General features: G+C 55.4%; 2 protein-coding genes across 3 annotated transcripts in view; one reads left to right on the top strand and one right to left on the bottom strand.

Moving 5' to 3' along the window:
- Nucleotides 1-16,828, bottom strand: part of CHRNE (cholinergic receptor nicotinic epsilon subunit) — a 143,923-nt gene that overhangs the window by 104,406 nt on the left and 22,689 nt on the right. The window lies entirely within an intron of this gene.
- ENO3 (enolase 3) lies at nt 4-16,440 on the top strand. 2 transcript variants are annotated; one of them, XM_080979804.1, is made up of 12 exons: nt 4-269; nt 2,852-2,938; nt 3,069-3,164; nt 3,753-3,811; nt 9,880-9,949; nt 10,042-10,175; nt 12,140-12,362; nt 13,560-13,757; nt 15,008-15,209; nt 15,312-15,420; nt 15,662-15,720; nt 16,116-16,440. In XM_080979804.1, the coding sequence occupies exons 1-12, from the start codon at nt 53-55 to the stop codon at nt 16,183-16,185; spliced, it is 1,524 nt and encodes a 507-aa protein (XP_080835930.1). In that variant the 5' UTR covers nt 4-52; the 3' UTR covers nt 16,186-16,440. The 2 variants fall into 2 exon arrangements, with proteins under 2 accessions (XP_080835930.1, XP_080835931.1); XM_080979805.1 differs by lacking the exon at nt 4-269 and adding an exon at nt 1,430-1,562.

Below are 16,828 nucleotides of genomic sequence, written 5' to 3'. Positions count from 1 at the left end.
GAGCCACTGCGATCCTCGTTGCTGCTCAGAGATCCTGCGAAACTGATTCGGGATGGAGGACAGTGATGTGAACAGCGATTCGGAGGAGTGCACCATCAACACGGTGCAGTTCTCCTCGAGGACGAGCGAGGGAGGCCGCCACCAGGTCTTCAGCAGGGTGTTCCACCAGTGCAACCAGTGCGACCAGTGCTCAGGAAAGGCGGAAAGGGCCATCATGGGAGGAGAAGGAGCACGAGCAGGACAAGGAGGAAGAGAAGGAGGAGGAGGAGGTGAGCTGGAGAGGTGGAAGGAAGCCCCAGGTCATCTCGTCCAACCCCCTGAATGGCAGGATTGAGACAAGGGGTGCTTTGAGTCCAGCCTTCCAGATAAGACCCAAAGTGTGTGTGGAGGGGAGGGTGTTAATATTGTTTGTTGTTAAATTCCCTGTTCAGAACTGGGTCCGTTATTACTCTTCTCCCTTATCAAATTCATATGCTGCCCTTCCTCCAAGGATCACAGGGTGGTCTGTAGTATGAAAGCACAAAATACAGGTAGACATCCCATAATAAGGAACGAAGCAGTAGCACCCTTCTCATGTAAAAGGCCATAGATGGGAGAAGAGGAATGTTTTTGCCTGGCGCCTCAAGTATGTATAATGAAGGCACCAGGCAGACCTCCTTGGGGAGAGCATCCCACAATTGGGGAGCCACTGCAGAGAAGGCCCCGTTCTCGTGAGAAGGGCCTCAGCAGATGATCTCAGTGGGTTCATATGGGGAGAGACGGTCCTTGAGGTACTGCGGTCCTGAGCAGGCATGGCCAAACGTGGCCCTCCAGCTGTTTTGGGACTACAGCTCCCATCATCCCTAGCTAACAGGACCAGTGGTCAGGGATGATGGGAGTTGTAGTCCCTGGTTTAAGGCTTTAAAGGTTGAAACCAGCACTTTGAACGGGGAGCCAGTGCAGTCGGGCCAGTAATCTAACCTAGACGTTACAAGTGCATAGGCAGAAGTTAGGCTGCCCCTGTCCAGTTAGGGGCACAGCTGGGCCCCCAGACGAAGCTGAGGGGAGGCCTGCCAGGCCCCAGCGCCATTCCATCCTCCTGCCTAGAGAAAGCAGCGTCTCGGGAGTCTCTCTGGAGACACCTGGCCCCATCCTTGCTGCCCAGTCTGGACCTGTGGGATTGGTCCCAGCCCCACAGCTGCTGGATGCACAAAGGGGCCAGGATGTGTCAGGGGATGGCCAGGAGGGTCGTTCCCTCTGGCTGTGTATCGCTTGCCGGGCTCATAGCATCACAGAGTTGGAAGGGACCCTGGGGGTCATCCAGTCCAACCCCCTGCAATGCAGGAACCTGCCCCCCAACGTGGGGCTCACACCTGACCCTGAGATTCAGAGATTTCATCCTCTACCGACTGAGCTGCAGACATTCGCTCTGTCCAGCCTGCTTTTGCCGACAGTCCCTAACTGGGCCCTGGGGGGCGGAGCTGCGCAACCTCCGGGTATAAAGGCAGGGGGTCAGCCCCCAGCCTGGGCACTGTCAGCAGCTCCCAGCGACAGCCAAGGACCCCCAAGCCAGCCCTACGCAAGTGAGCGAGTGGGGGCCCCTTCTGGAGCGGGGTGGGGGGAAGGAGCCGCGGGTGGGGGACCCCCAGGCAAGCAAGTGGTCACCTTGGGTGTCCCACTGGGAGAGGGGGCACCCAAGCCACCCTCCGGTGCCTCTCACGGCCTCTCTGCGAAGGAATGGGGGCAGCCCTCCGTTGCATAGAATTTCTGAGTCCCCCCCCCACCCAAAAAAACCCCTCTCTCCGCGTTTGGGGTTATTAGCAGTGTGGGTCAAGGCATATGTGGCAGACCCTTGAAACGCTACCTTCCTGGGGAGGGTGGGTGGGGGGTGCCACTTTGGAGGTCCCTGGAGGAGGCATGAGAGTGGAGCGTGTCTTTTGGGGGTGCAGAAAGGGCCCCCCATCTCTCCAGCCCCAAGCCGCCAGCTGCTCTCCTTTTCTGCCTTGAGCCAGAGGCCGGTGACATTTCCCTGCGACCAGAAGAGATGGGGGGGGCACTTCTATTTTTAATCCTGGCAGCTGCTCTGTCCTCCCCTTCCCCCTCTCTGCCAGCGCTGGGTCCCTGAGTGGCGGAAGAGGGTCCCAGGCCGGTGGGCTTGGTGCTCTCAGGGTGAAGTCTTGCTCCTTTTGCAGTTACTGCATTTATGGCACTGATACGCCTCCTGGTCCTGCAAGGACCTCATTTAATTCCAACAACCCTGCGAGGCAGCCTGGGCTGAGGTGGAGTGACTCGCCCAGCGACACCCACAGATGAGAATCGGACTTGGTCTCTCCCCAGTCCCAGTCTGGCCCTCTAACCACTGCCCCACGCTGCTTGGGAGAGGCCTCCCTGCAGACTTGGGCTCTGGAAACCCCAGGAGGGGAGAGTGTTCCCCTTGCACCCGGATCCTGCTTTTGGCTTTCCCATAATGTGCATCTGGTTGGCCCCTGTGATTCTGGACCGAACTGGGTCCCTTTTGACCCAGGACCGTCTGCTGTTCTTGTGGAACCTCCAGCTCCAGAGGCAGGTCTATCTCGATTCCTTGCTTCTATGGGGGATTTGGACCCTTTGCGGACAGGGTGCTGGGCCAGATCCTTTGGGCCTGATCCAGCGGGCCCTCCTTCCCTTCTTAGCGTGAGACCAGCCTCCTGGTTCATGGACTTGTGGAATCGTAGAAGTGAAAGGGACCGCGAAGGACGTCTAGTCCAATCACAATTAAAGCATCCCTGTGGCAGTTGAGCCCCCCAAACTTTGCCAGGGCAAAGGTGGCGCTGGGAGGCAGGAGGTCTGGCTGACCCTCACTGACCCCCTCCCTCTGACCCCCCCCCCCCAGGCATGTCTATCCAGAAGATCCACGCTCGCGAGATCCTCGACTCCCGGGGGAACCCCACGGTAGAAGTCGACTTGGAGACAGCCAAGGGTGAGTCGTCTGGGCAGGGGAGCCCCTGCGGGCAAGGGCAGGGCGTGTTCTCTTGGGGGGGGTAAGGAGGGCAGGGAGGGTGCTGGCCGCCTGGCGCCCGACTGACCCTCCTCTCTGCCCTCTTCTCCAGGCCACTTCCGGGCTGCCGTGCCCAGCGGTGCCTCCACCGGCATCTACGAGGCCCTGGAACTCCGCGATGGGGACAAGAGCAGGTACCTGGGCAAAGGTGAGGGGTCACCCGGACGTGGCGGCTCACGGAGCGGGCAGGGGGGTGCGAGTCGGTGCCCCAGGGAACATCAAGATTAGGAGGAAGGGAAGCGGGGCCGAGTGGCAATGACACTTTTAAGTTCTCTGCATGCAAGATGTGCTGTGGATCTGCGGAACTCCCTGCCACTGGACGGTTACGAACAGCTTGATGTCCATGAGGGGCTTTGGACAGCTGCTGCCTGCAAGGGCTGGAAGGACCAGGGTTCAGGGAATGGGTGGGGGCTTCCTGCCTCCAGATAGGGGCAGGCCATCTCTCTGTGCCCCCTTGCTTGGGGCAACTGGCCAGATGTGGAGTTGGAGGGAGTGCTGGCCAGACCCAAGAGCCCAGTTCCCGGCTCCTCTCTTCCATTGCACCCTCTCCAGACGCACCACCGTAGAACTACCCGCCTGCTCCAAGCCCCAGAAGCCTCTTCTCTTTGTATTTCCTTTCCTCCTCTGCCCCATTGGCCCTGATTCTGCCCCATGTTTAGGGTAGTGTGGGTGGGAGTGTGCTTGTGCCCCTGCGGGGTCACCCCTCCATCCCCTCACCCGTCCGTTCTGCCCGCAGGGGTGTTGAAAGCCGTGGATCACATCAACAAGACCATCGCCCCCGCCCTGATTGAGAAGGTGAGAGGGAGAGGGTGGGACCTGGGCAGGGCTTTGTGGGGGGGGGGGCGGTCACCCTGAGCAGCGCTGGGCTCTGGGGTCACCAAACTGTGCCGTAGGAAGGGACCCCCAAGGGCCATCTAGCCCAACCCCCCACAAGGCAGGCAAAATAGCAGGAATCAGAGACATAAAGAGAAAGAGAGAGAGAAGCTGGGTTCTGGGGTGTGGGGGCAGAAGCCCTTTCCTACAGCCCCACAGAAAACCCTCAAAGCCCCTGCCCCCAGGACCAGGACCTTGCAGGGTCAAAGAGCCCCCAGGGAGTCCCCAGGCAGCCAGGATACCCCCCCTTAACTGAGCAAGGAATCCTTTTAAAATTATTTTTATTATTTTATTTTTAAACTTTTTTCTTAACATCTTTATTGAAAGTTCAAAAAGCACATAACTACACGTGCACCAAACGTGGTGAGACACAAACGAAAAGGAGAAACAGAACCCGAACCCTTGTCCCAAAGGCCTTTTATCGGGCGCAACTCCCCCCCCCCGCCGCCCCCATTTATTCCCAGTTTCATGGGGTTCTTACTGGTTGGTGGGTGGGAAGGAGAGGCCAGCTGGGCCGAAAGGAACTGGGGAAGGAAAACCCAAGGGAAGTGAAATATACTCAGAGTCACAAAGTGATTTCATGCTCTTTATTCAGCTCATAGTGGTGAGGAGGAATGAATAAATGTCCCCTCACAGTATCTGCTTTATATACATTATTTACACAATGGGCTGCACATGATTGGCTAATTCTGGAATTCTACTGTAAGCCAATCAGGTTGTGGATTCACTTCTATCTGGAGCAGGATTGGGTGGTTCCTGCCAACCAATCATACTGCTGCATTGTTCTAGGACCAATCAGACTGCTGCATTCTGAATCCTATTGTTCTAGGACCAATCAGACTGCTGCCTTTTGGATCCTATTGTTCTAGGACCAATCAGACTGCTACAGTTTGGATCCTATTCAACTCAGTACATAACACCCCTCCCCTCTAAGTTCCAGTCCTGCCCGGGAGGTCGCATTCATAGTCCTCAAGGTATGCCGGCGGCCTACGTGTGCGTTGTGGCCTGGGGTGTTCCCTGGTCCGGGCTCCGGGTTCTGGCTCGTGTTCCAAGGATGCTGGCTGTGATGCGGCTGTTTGGTCTGGTGCAACCGGCTCGCTCAGTCGTGGTTCTGGTTCCGGTGTCCTTTCGGCCTCACGGGTCCTCTCTGTATTTACTGATTCTGCCTCTCCTGCTGGCCCCTCCTGCTCTATGGGCCTCACTGCCCCGCTGTTCCCTTGGGACTCCTCTGACCTGTCCTCCTCCTGGTTTTCTCCCGGGAATCGTCGCCGTATCTGGTCGCAGTGGCGGCGCCAGCATTGCCCCCCATCCGTTAGCACCTCGTACGACACGGGGCCAGTGACCCTGGTGATTGTGGCGGGTACCCATGCTGGGCCTGCCCCAAAATTCTTTGCGTACACTGGGTCCTGGGCCTCGAAGGTCCGGGGGTTCCTGCCTTCCCCCACCACTACCTCATCCTGAGCTCTATCGGGGTGAAGGCGGTCCAATCTGATTGCAAGGCGCCGACCCATTAGTAGTTCAGCGGGGCTCCGGCCAGTCGTTGAGCTGGGGGTGCTGTGCTGTGCTAGAAGGAATGTGGCAAGGCGGTACTCCCAGTCCCCTTGCGTCATGCGGCGAAGGGTGTCCTTGGTGGTCCGCACCATGCGTTCTGCTTGGCCATTGGTGGCAGGGTGGAACGGCGCCGAACGGATGTGGCGGATGGCGTTCTGCGCTGTGAAGGTTTGGAATTCTCCTGACGTAAATGCAGTCCCGTTGTCTGAGACGAGAGTGTCAGGGAGCCCGTGGGTTGCAAACAGCCTGCGTAGTACCCGGATGGCTGCGGACGTGGAAGTGGACGGTACCAGTGCGACTTCCAGCCATTTGGTGTAGGAGTCCACCACTATGAAGAATGTTTTCCCCTGAAAGGGGCCAGCGAAATCCACATGCAGGCGTGACCATGGTGCTCGGGCGGACTCCCAGGACTGGACTGGGGCCCTTGGGGGATCTGGGCGGGATTCTTGGCAGGCCTGGCAGTGTTTGACCCAGGCCTCTATCTCTCCATCGATCCCCGGCCACCACACATAACTCCTGGCAAGGGCCTTCATTCTTACTACCCCTGGATGTGTCTCGTGTAGGGCTGTGAGGACCCTTTTGCAGAGGGGCTGGGGAACAACGACTCTGCTTCCCCATAACAGGCACCCCTTGTGGGCCGACAGTTCATGTTTGCGGGTTGTGTAGCCGGCGAATTCTGGCCCGGGGCTGCTGCTGGGCCATCCCCTCCACACCCAGTCCAGGACCCGGGAGATGACCCTATCTTTCTTGGAATGGTGTGCAACTTCTTGTGCCTGAATGGGGCGGTCGGGAAGCAGCTCCAGGCTCATAACCTCTTGTGCAGGTGCTGGGTCAGGGCCTGTTTCCGGTAGTGGTAGCCTGCTGAGGGCGTCCGCATGGCCCATCGCCTTCCCAGGTCGGTGAATCAGTGCATACTGGTAGCTGGCAAGGAAAATTGACCACCTGAGGACGCGAGGAGACAGCACTTGGGGGGTCTGCTTTTCGGGGGCAAACAAGCCAAGCAACGGCTTGTGGTCAGTCACCACGGTGAAGGGCCGCCCGTACAAGAAATCATGGAATTTTTTTTACTCCCTTTACGATTGCCAGACCCTCCTTGTCGATTTGCGAGTAGTTCCGCTCGGTTGTGTTGAGTGTCTGGGAAAAGTACGCCACCGGTACCTCTCTTCCATCCGGGAGTTGGTGCCCCAGGACAGCTCCAATGCCATAGGGTGAGGCGTCGCATGCTAGCACCACCGGCAGCCTCTCGTCGAAGTGTGCCAAGACCGAGTTTGAGACAAGCAAGTCCTTGACTGCCTGGAATGCGGCCTCCTGGCGCTGGCCCCACACCCAAGGGGCCCGCTTGTCCAGGAGTCTGTGTAGGGGCTCCGCTACCGCCGCCTTGTGGGGAAGGAAGGAATGGTAAAAGTTCAATAGTCCCAAGAAGGCCTGAAGTTCAGTCTTGCTCTTGGGCGCTGGGGCATCACAAATGGCCCGTACCTTGTCCCCAGTCGGGTGGACCCCTTCTGCGTCCACCATAAATCCCAGAAAGTCCACCTGAGGCACTCCTAGTAGACATTTTTCCCGCTTCACCTTGAGACCCGCCGTCTGGAAACGGTGCAGAACGGTGCGGAGGCGGTCCTCAAACTCCTCTGGTGTGGGGCCGGCAATCAACACATCATCGAAGAAGGGGGTGACGCCAGGAATCCCTTTAAGGAGAGAGTCCATTATATTCTGGAATATGCCTGGTGCCACGCTGACACCGAATTGCAGCCGCTTTACCCTGAACGCTCCTCTGTGCGTCACAATCGTCTGTGCCTCTGCTGTGGCCTCATCTACTGGCAGCTGTTGATATGCTTGGGCCAAGTCCAGCTTGCCAAAAATTTTCGACCCAGCCAGGGTGGCAAGGACATGGCTGACCACTGGCACTGGGTATGCGTGGGCCGTGAGGGCCTTGTTTATGGTACATTTGTAGTCTGCGCAGATGCGGACCGAACCATTAGGCTTGACGGGTGTGACGATTGGGGTTTCCCAGGGAGCATTAGGCACCGGCTCCAGCACTCCTTGCTCTACGAGTCGGTCCAATTCCTCGTCTATACGGGGTTTCAAGGCGAACGGGACCCGGCGGGCCTTGAGCCTGACCGGTCGTACTGCGGGGTCAAGCTGTAGCGCAATGGGGGGGCCCGTATACTGTCCCAATTTCCCATCGAAAACCCCTGGAAATTCCTTGCATATGGCGTCCACGTCCACTTGTAAGCTAGTGTGGTTCACCCCGGTGACAGCTAGCCCCAGTGGTCCAAACCATGCCAATCCCAGTAAGCTAATGTAGGGGCCCTTGACCACAAGCAAGTCCAGTTGCCGCGTCCGCCCTCGGTATTGCACCCTGAAGGTCCCCACCCCCATTGTGGGGACCTTACGTTTCTGGAAGTCCCGGAGGGTGAATGGGGCCGGCCTGAGTTTGGGACCCCCAGTGGGACACAGTTTCCTTAAGGTCCTTGCCGAGATTATGGATAGAGTTGAACCCGTGTCAAGCTCCATGCGGCATGGGGCCCCCTCTATCTGTACCTCTACATAAATTTTCTCTACGTTGGGGTGGGGCAACTGGTATACCTGGAAGTCCGTGAGCTCCGTCGAGTTGCCTTGGTGCGTTGGGCCCCGGGACCTGGGGCTCTTGGATTGGTCATCTGATGCCTGGTGTCGGGTGGGCCGAGCCCGACACACCCGGGCGATGTGTCCCGATTTTCTGCACTGCCTGCACTCTGCGTTGCGGAAACGGCAGGTCCTCCTCTCGTGACTCTCCCCGCAGCTTGCGCAGTTCCCTCCTTCTCGTCGAGGCAGCTGTGGTCTGTGCGCTGCTTGAGTGCGCTGCTGTACTCGGTGCACCTCCTCCCTGTCGGATCCTGAGTCGTCGGTGAGGTCTTCATGGTGGACCCTCGGTTGGGATGGCAGGCTCGGCCGTGCCTCTTGGGTCGACCTCTCGGCAGCTTCTGTTGCCAGGGCCTCCTCCAGAGCGACCTGGAACGTTAGGTCCTTCTTAGCGTAGAGGCGTCGTTGCAGCTTCTCATCCTTCAGGCCACCGACGAGGCGGTCACGAAGCATGTTCTCCAGCTCTGAGAAGTTGCAGAACCGGGCGGCTTGGCGGAGAGAGGTCACAAACCCAGTTATGGTTTCCCCAGGGGCTTGCCGCTTTGCGTAGAAGGCATTTCGACGAGCCACCACTGAGGGCTGCGGCGAAAAGTGCCCCTTCAGCTGTTCCATTATTGTTTTGTATGGAACAGTAGCGACGTCTTCAGGCGCAAGGAGAGCCCGGGCGATTTCAAACGTCTCCTCTCCGCAGACGCTGAAGAATATCGCCCTCTTCTTGGCGTCTTCTTCGTCGGTGACCCCTTTGGCTTCTAGGAGGAAGGTGAAACGGGAGGCGTACGCTTCCCAGTCTCCAGATGCTGGGTTGAATGGCGAGAAGCTGCTGTTGGCTGCCATTCTGAGTTCCTTGTGCCCCGGAGCTGAAGCCTGGATACACGGTGCGAGGCAGCGGTGCGGCAGTTGGCGGTGCTGCGGTGCTGTGTGTGGCAGTCAGCTCAGCGGGATCCCATCCTCGTCGCCAGTGAAATATACTCAGAGTCACAAAGTGATTTCATGCTCTTTATTCAGCTCATAGTGGTGAGGAGGAATGAATAAATGTCCCCTCACAGTATCTGCTTTATATACATTATTTACACAATGGGCTGCACATGATTGGCTAATTCTGGAATTCTACTGTAAGCCAATCAGGTTGTGGATTCACTTCTATCTGGAGCAGGATTGGGTGGTTCCTGCCAACCAATCATACTGCTGCATTGTTCTAGGACCAATCAGACTGCTGCATTCTGAATCCTATTGTTCTAGGACCAATCAGACTGCTGCCTTTTGGATCCTATTGTTCTAGGACCAATCAGACTGCTACAGTTTGGATCCTATTCAACTCAGTACATAACAGGAAGGGAGGGGGGTCTCTCAGGGTTGGGCTAGATGACTGGGGGGGGGGTGCTGTCACTCCCAACTCTTTTATTCTATATGCTCTGAGTTTAAAATTTTGTTCTGCAGCCTCCCCTTTGCAGTCCTGCTTTTTGTTTCTCAGGTGAGGGGAGTGGAGAATGGAGAGACTCTTTAGCGTGTGAAACTTTTCATCTCAGGGTTGTGGGTTCGAGCCACAGGTCGGGCAAAAGATAGATAGATAGATAGATAGATAGATAGAAAGATAGATAGATAGATGGCCCTGGGGTGGGGGTCCCCCTTCTTCCAACTCTACGATTCTATCTGGCATGCCATCCTTTGGCTCCTTTTAACTTTTGGCCCACACGCCTTAAGACTCTCTGAGTTTCCCTATCAGACTTCCAACCTCCGTGCAGGAAAGGTGCCAGGTCAGGATTCGAACCCGTGTTCCCGGGAAACAAACAGATCCCCTTTTCTCTCTCCTTTCTTAGAAGCTGAGCGTTGTGGATCAGGAGAAAATCGACAAGCTGATGCTGGAGATGGACGGGACAGAGAACAAATGTAAGCGGGGGCCTCTTCTACCTCGCCCCCTCCCGCCCCACTGACTTCTCCCGCAGCCCCTCACCCAGCACCCCATCTTTTCCTCCCCACAGCCAAGTTTGGGGCCAACGCCATCTTGGGCGTCTCCCTCGCCGTCTGCAAGGCGGGCGCCGCTGAGAAGGGCATCCCCCTCTACCGACACATCGCAGACCTGGCTGGCAACAAGGACCTCATCCTGCCCGTGCCAGTGAGTGTCCGGGGCGGGGCGGGGCGGGGGGGTGTCTGGAGCCAAGGCCCCTCTCTTTTGGGGGTGCAGTGCAGGCTCCCAGAGGACTGGATCGGATTAATATATCAGCAACACCAAAGGGGAAACGTAGCAAAAAGGACCAAAAATATCAACCGTAAAGCTGTAGATTGCCCTGTGATGCTTGGATGAAGTGTGGCATATAATAATAATAATAATAATAATAATAATAATAAAGTGCAAAGATGCATTGCGGCTCCAAATGGATTATCGGGTTTCAGCTGATACAAAGGTTCCCTTTGCAAATAATCAGAGATTTATTTATTTTTCAACAAGTGAGTCCACACCCCCCCTATTTTTGAGAAGGAAGGGTCTCTCTCAGGGCGGCCCAACTTCTCATACTAAGGGGGTCGCAAGAGATCTTCGACCAGCCAGGAACCTGCCCCCCCACCTTCTTGTGTGGAGTGGGGGGGGAGCGAGGCCCAAATTTGACACCCCCAGCCCCAGCTCCTGTGCTTTCTCCCCAAAGACAGAGAAGGGAGGTTCTGGGCTTTGGCAAGGAGGCATAAGGCTCTGTCAGGCGGGGGGGGGGGGGGTTTAGAGCGCCCCACCTCCATCCCCAAAGCCCAGCACCTCCCTTCTCTGTCTTTGGGGAGGGGGCTGGCAGGGTGGGGGGTGTCAAAGATGCTCAGGGCCCTGATCTGGATAAAGAGTCTCTATGGGGTCGGGGTTCGAGATGAGACAGTTGCAACCCTTTGCTGGAAACAGGAAGGGAAAGTTGCTCTCGCCTTTGAATCTTGCTTGGGGGGCTTTCCAGTGAGAAGAGGGGGCTGGACTAGGAGGCCCCCCCTCTGGCCTGATCCCACAGTCTCTTCCAATGTTCTTGAAGGAGCTGGACATTTGCATACATGCTAATGGCACTAAGATTTGCAGGAGGACAGAATAATTGCCACACACAAGGAGAGAATTTGAACGCTTCACCTGTAGGTGTAAAATCAGTACGAATGGAATTCGTCAAAACTGCAGTTGCGATATAAGGGATTGTTATTTTGACTGGAACGCAATTGGAATTTATAAGATTTTGGCGCGCAGGAATAAAGTAAATCATCAAACCATCAAGAAGAAGAAGAAGAAGAGTTTGGATTTGATATCCCGCCTTTCACTCCCCTTCAGGAGTCTCAAAGTGGCTCACATTCTCCTTTCCCTTCCTCCCCCACAACAGACACTCTGTGAGGTGAGTGGGGCTGAGAGACTTCAGAGAAGTGTGACTGGCCCAAGGTCACCCAGCAGCTGCAGGTGGAGGAGTGGAGACTCGAACCCGGTTCCCCAGATTACGAGTCTACCGCTCTTAACCACTACACCACACTGGCTCTCTATCAATTATTGCATTGGGGCAGGGACCTAAACTGTATACCTTATTGGCCTGAATATAAGCCGCACCTGCAAATTAAAATTCGGGGGGGGGGGGGAGAGAATACCCGAATATAAGCCATTCCCCTAAAATTCCACAGGCACTCAGACCCGTTCCATTTTACCGTCTGTCTGTTTCAGCAGCGATATCGTAAGGTCGCGAATTTTTGTAAGGTCGCGAATTAAAGCCGCACTTTAAATTTCCACGGTTGGAATTTTGGGGGGAAAGTGCTGCTTATATTCAGGCCAATACGATAATTTGTCATCTCAATGATTGGTATTACTCATAGTATTATAAATTGGCATTGTTATAAAGAGGCTATTATTGGCTTGTTGTAATTGAAAACTAATAAAAATGATTGTATAAAAAAAGAAGATTTGCAGGAGAAATGAAATTGTGATATATATATATATAGAGAGAGAGAGAGAGAGTTCTTCAGGCTCTGCCCTTTAGCTTGTGAGATGTCTCTGGGAGGCCACCCGTCCCGATCCTGAAGACTGGCAGTCTTTGGGACAGATCCTGACCCCTTCCTCCTGCCCCCCCTTGCCCCCGCCAGGCCTTCAACGTGATCAACGGAGGCTCCCACGCCGGGAACAAGCTGGCCATGCAGGAGTTCATGATCCTGCCCGTGGGCGCCAGCAACTTCAAGGAGGCCATGCGGATCGGGGCCGAGGTCTACCACAACCTGAAGGCCGTCATCAAGAGCAAGTATGGGAAGGACGCCACCAACGTGGGCGACGAGGGCGGCTTCGCCCCCAACATCCTGGAGAACAACGAAGGTAGCGCCTTGGGCGAGGAGGCAGGCTACTTTTAGCGGGTGGCAGGCAGCGGGGTTAGGGTTTCACGCCACCCTCGCCCTTTAAACGCCGCCATGGCCGGAATTAGCTCGGCGGCTGTAACCGGAGCTTCGGGGAAAGGGCAGCGGGGAGATACCGCTGGGCTCGCCCTCAAGGGTCAGCTTCCTGCGGGAAGGAACCCGCAGCTGAAGGCCCAGGCAGACGAATTCAGAATACTGCAGGTGGTTCTGGCTGCCTCGCCTCAAAAAGGACATGGAAAAAAGGCAGCCTGAAAGGTCAAGGGAGGGGGGCAGGGACTCCCCTGTGAAGGAAGGGGGCAGATTTGGGGGCTTTTCAGTTTAGAGGAATGGCGAGGAAGAGGCCACAAGATGATTTGATTTACTGTGTTTCTTTATGCTGCTTTTCATTCAAATGAATCTCATTTCGGACAAGAAATAACCATAACATAATAGCGCATCGCGAATGCATCACATAAAACGATTAAGAAATTATCGATAAAACGGTTGCAATCTATAAAAAACTTAACGAAACAGCAACTAGAAACGAACCGTCTCACAATTGCAGCAAGTTGTGTGGTTGACAAATCAATGCGGCGTTTAGAATCTATAAAACAATATTTTAAAAACATGAACAAAATTGCAACTAAAAATATAAGATGGAATTACGCAGAGAGAATCGTTTCCCTCCTCCTCTTGTGGGCATCCGAGGAAGGTGAATGTGGGGAGAAAAGAAAGCTGTCCTGTTGCGGAGTTAAACTGCCAGAGGCAGGGATGGATTTCCAAGAGGAGGAGACCAATTTCTGGAGGAAAGGGCGATTGAGGGCTTCCCAGCCACCATGGCTCTGTCTAAAAAGCCAGAGGAAGCCCTGCTTTTGAATCCCAGTTTCTGGAAACCGCAGGAGGGGAGAGGGATGCTCTTGTGTTCAAATCCTGCTTCTGGGTTTCCCGTAATGGGCGCCTGTTTGGCCCCTGTGAGGACAGGAGGCTGGACCGGATGGGCCTCCTTTGGCCTGATCCTGCAGGCTCTCCTTAAGGCTTCTGCATCTCGGTTGCTGGAAGCCCCCCGAAGCGAAGGGCTCTTGGTCTTGGCTTCTGCTCTGGGGCTTTCTCCCCTGGGAAGAGATGCTCTTTGTACTGGGGCACCCCAATTTCTCACTCTCTCCTGCCGTCCCCCCGCCAGCCCTGGAGCTCCTCAAGAGTGCCATCGAGAAGGCCGGCTACTCGGACAAAGTGGTCATCGGCATGGACGTGGCGGCCTCCGAGTTCTTCCGCAAGGGCAAATACGACCTGGATTTCAAGTCCCCCGACGACCCCAACCGCTACATCTCCGGCGACAAGCTGGGGGAGCTTTACCAGAGTTTCATCAAGAACTACCCTGGTGAGAGAGATGGCCAAGTTGCTTCTGGGTGACACAAAAACCAGGGGACCCAATCCCACTGAAATATCTCTTCTTTTAAAAATAAAAATTAAAACAATTTTTATTATTAAAATAATTCAACATTAATACATACATGTCACGAATATACAAACATACATTTCATACAATCCTTAAGAATATTCAGACATTCCCACACTCAATCCCACAAGTACTTCCTTTTCCCACCACCGTCCCTCTCCCCACCCTTGTGGTAAACTTCCAGTCTACTCAATTGCAATTTCTTTCCACTTCTATTACTTTCTTTCACATACTTTAAAACCAATTTTCTGCTTCTTTTTCTGTTTCACATTGTTATACATCTTACTTAGTATTTCAGTATTTATAACGGAACTTGTTTATTCTAATAGGAATTCTGGTTTTTCAATATGATTTTGCAAGTATCCTTTAAACACCTTCCAGTCCTTGTCTATTTTCTCTTTTGAAATATCTCATTTTGTAACTCTGCGGAACTCCCCGCTTAGGATTGTGCTCTTAGAGGCCGTCCTAGCTCCTTTCCTGGACCGCTTCCCACATCCGTGGCGAGGGACAGGCTCTCTGTGCATGCCCAGGGGCGCTCTCTTCACTCCTCCGGCCCCACTGGGTTGACTGGGAGCGGCCGCCAAGACCATATAACACCGGGAAAGACCTACACTGGCTCCCAGGACGTTTCCGAGCACAATTAAAAGTGTTGGTGCTGACCTTTAAAGCCCTAAACGGCCTCGGTCCAGTATATCTGAAGGAGCGTCTCCACCCCCATTGTTCTGCTCAGACACTGAGGTCCAGCGCCGAGGGCCTTCTGGTGGTTCCCTCCATGTGCAAAGTGAAGTTACAGGGAACTAGGCAGAGGGCCTTCTCGGTGGTGGCACCCGCCCTGTGGAACGCCCTCCCACCAGATGTCAAAGAGAAAACTAACTACCAAACTTTTAGAAGACATCTAAAGGCAGCCCTGTTCAGGGAAGCTTTTAATGTTTAATAGGTCATTGTATTTTAGTGTTTTGTTGGAAGCCGCCCAGAGTGGCTGGGGGGACCCAGCCAGATGGGTGGGGTATAAATAATAAATTACTATTATTATTATTATAATTATTATTGTCCATATGGGAGGTGAGCCTGAGGGCTCTGGGCAGGAGGTGTGGGGCAGAGCGGGGAGAGAGATGTCTGGGGGCGTGCTGGCCTGTAACACCATCCCTTCCCTCCCCACCTCGCTGCCCCAGTCGTCTCCATCGAGGACCCCTTTGACCAGGACGACTGGGAGACGTGGTCCAAGTTCCTGACGCAGGTGCAAATCCAGATTGTGGGCGACGACTTGACCGTCACCAACCCCAAGCGCATCCAGCAGGCGGTGGAGAAGAAGGCCTGCAATTGCCTTCTGCTCAAAGTCAACCAGATCGGCTCCGTCACCGAGTCCATCCAGGCGTGAGTGTCCGGGGAGGCAGGGTGTCCTCTGGGGAGGGGCGATTGCGGCAGGGGCAGGATATCCCGGGACACCCCCCAAACCGTCTCCTCCTTCCTTCCCAGCTGCAAGCTGGCCCAGAGCAACGGCTGGGGCGTCATGGTGAGCCACCGCTCCGGGGAAACCGAGGACACCTTCATCGCTGACTTGGTCGTGGGTCTCTGCACAGGGCAGGTGAGAGGACCAGGGTGGGGATCAGCCGGTGGAGAGGGGGTGCCTGTATCCCCCCCCCAACTCCCCATTTTAGGACGTGTTCCCCTGCTTGGCCTGTTTCCCCATTCAGGGCTCCTTCCTCTTTCTGGCGGGTGGGACTGTGTGGGTTTTAACTTCACAAGGCGTCCCGAGCGATGCGCCGATAGGGCCCAGTGCACGTTTTGCCAATCGATATATCAATATCTTTGGTGCCTTTTTGCAGATCAAGACCGGAGCTCCCTGCCGCTCCGAGCGTCTGGCCAAGTACAACCAGCTGATGAGGTGAGGAGATAGAATTGGAAAGGGTCCCCCAGGGGTCATCCAGCCCAACCCAGAACCACAGCTCCAGAATCCATGGCAAACTCTCCTTAAACACCTCCAAGGGAGGAGAGCCCATCATCTTCCAAGGGGCTCCATTCTACGGTCAAATAGCTTTTACTGTCAGAAAGCTCTTCCTGATGTTGAGTCAGAATCTCCTTTCTCGTAACTTGACGCCATGAGTTCGAGTCCTCCCTTATGGAGCTGCGGAAAACAGGCTTGCTCTATCTCGCAAGCAGCAGCCCTTGAGATATCTGAGATGGGCTCTGTATCTTCTCCATGCTAAACATCCCTGTTCCTCCTGAGTCTTGCTTTCCAGACCCGGCACTGATCTTGCTCCCCGTCTCCCTTCCTTGCAGGATCGAGGAGCAGCTGGGAGACAAAGCGGTGTTTGCCGGCCGCAAATTCCGCCACCCTCTGGCCAAGTAGAAGCAGCGCCTGGCCTGCAGCCCCACCCCAGGGGGGCAAGGGAACCCCAGGGAGAAAGAGACCCCCCCACCTGCTCTCTTCTCCTTGGAAGGCGGCTCCACCACACCGCCCCCCACTGGCCAGGGCTGGCTGGATTCCCTCCTCGTTTCCCCCTTCCGGGTCCTGGGCAAAGGCCCTGGCAGCGCAGCTGAGGAGCCTCTGCCCCACCATCCCATCTCGGGGCAGCGAATAAACAAGGCCGTTGTGCCAGAGCAAGCGGCGTCAGACTCCTTCTTTGCGTCTTCTGGGAAACGGGACGGGGTGCGTGTGTGCGTTAGCCAGGCAGAGGCGGATTTAGGGGTGCGCGGCCTGTTCAGTCGCACTGGGCGCCACACTGGGAGGGTGGTGCGACAACAGAACGGAAGACGGGTGCGCCAGTTTGGTGCCAGTGAAATTGGGAAGCGCCAAGTCTGCCCCTGAGCCAAGTTCCCCTTTGTGCTTCAGGCGGGCTCCTCTCGCCTCCCTCTGTCGCTCTGCCAGGGCTGGGCAGCGTTGGGATACATCACCTGCTAAACATCATGGTATATTGAGATATCATGATGTCTGAAATAAGCAGAGGCATTGGCTGGCTTCACGGTTTCCCCCGCATCAAATTATTGCGTAG

This window comes from Podarcis pityusensis, assembly GCF_964106645.2.
Source record: "Podarcis pityusensis genome assembly, chromosome: 13".
Lineage (NCBI taxonomy): Eukaryota > Metazoa > Chordata > Lepidosauria > Squamata > Lacertidae > Podarcis > Podarcis pityusensis.
The sequence above is the reverse complement of the archived record's forward strand: the minus strand, read 5'-3'. Positions and strand labels throughout refer to the sequence as shown.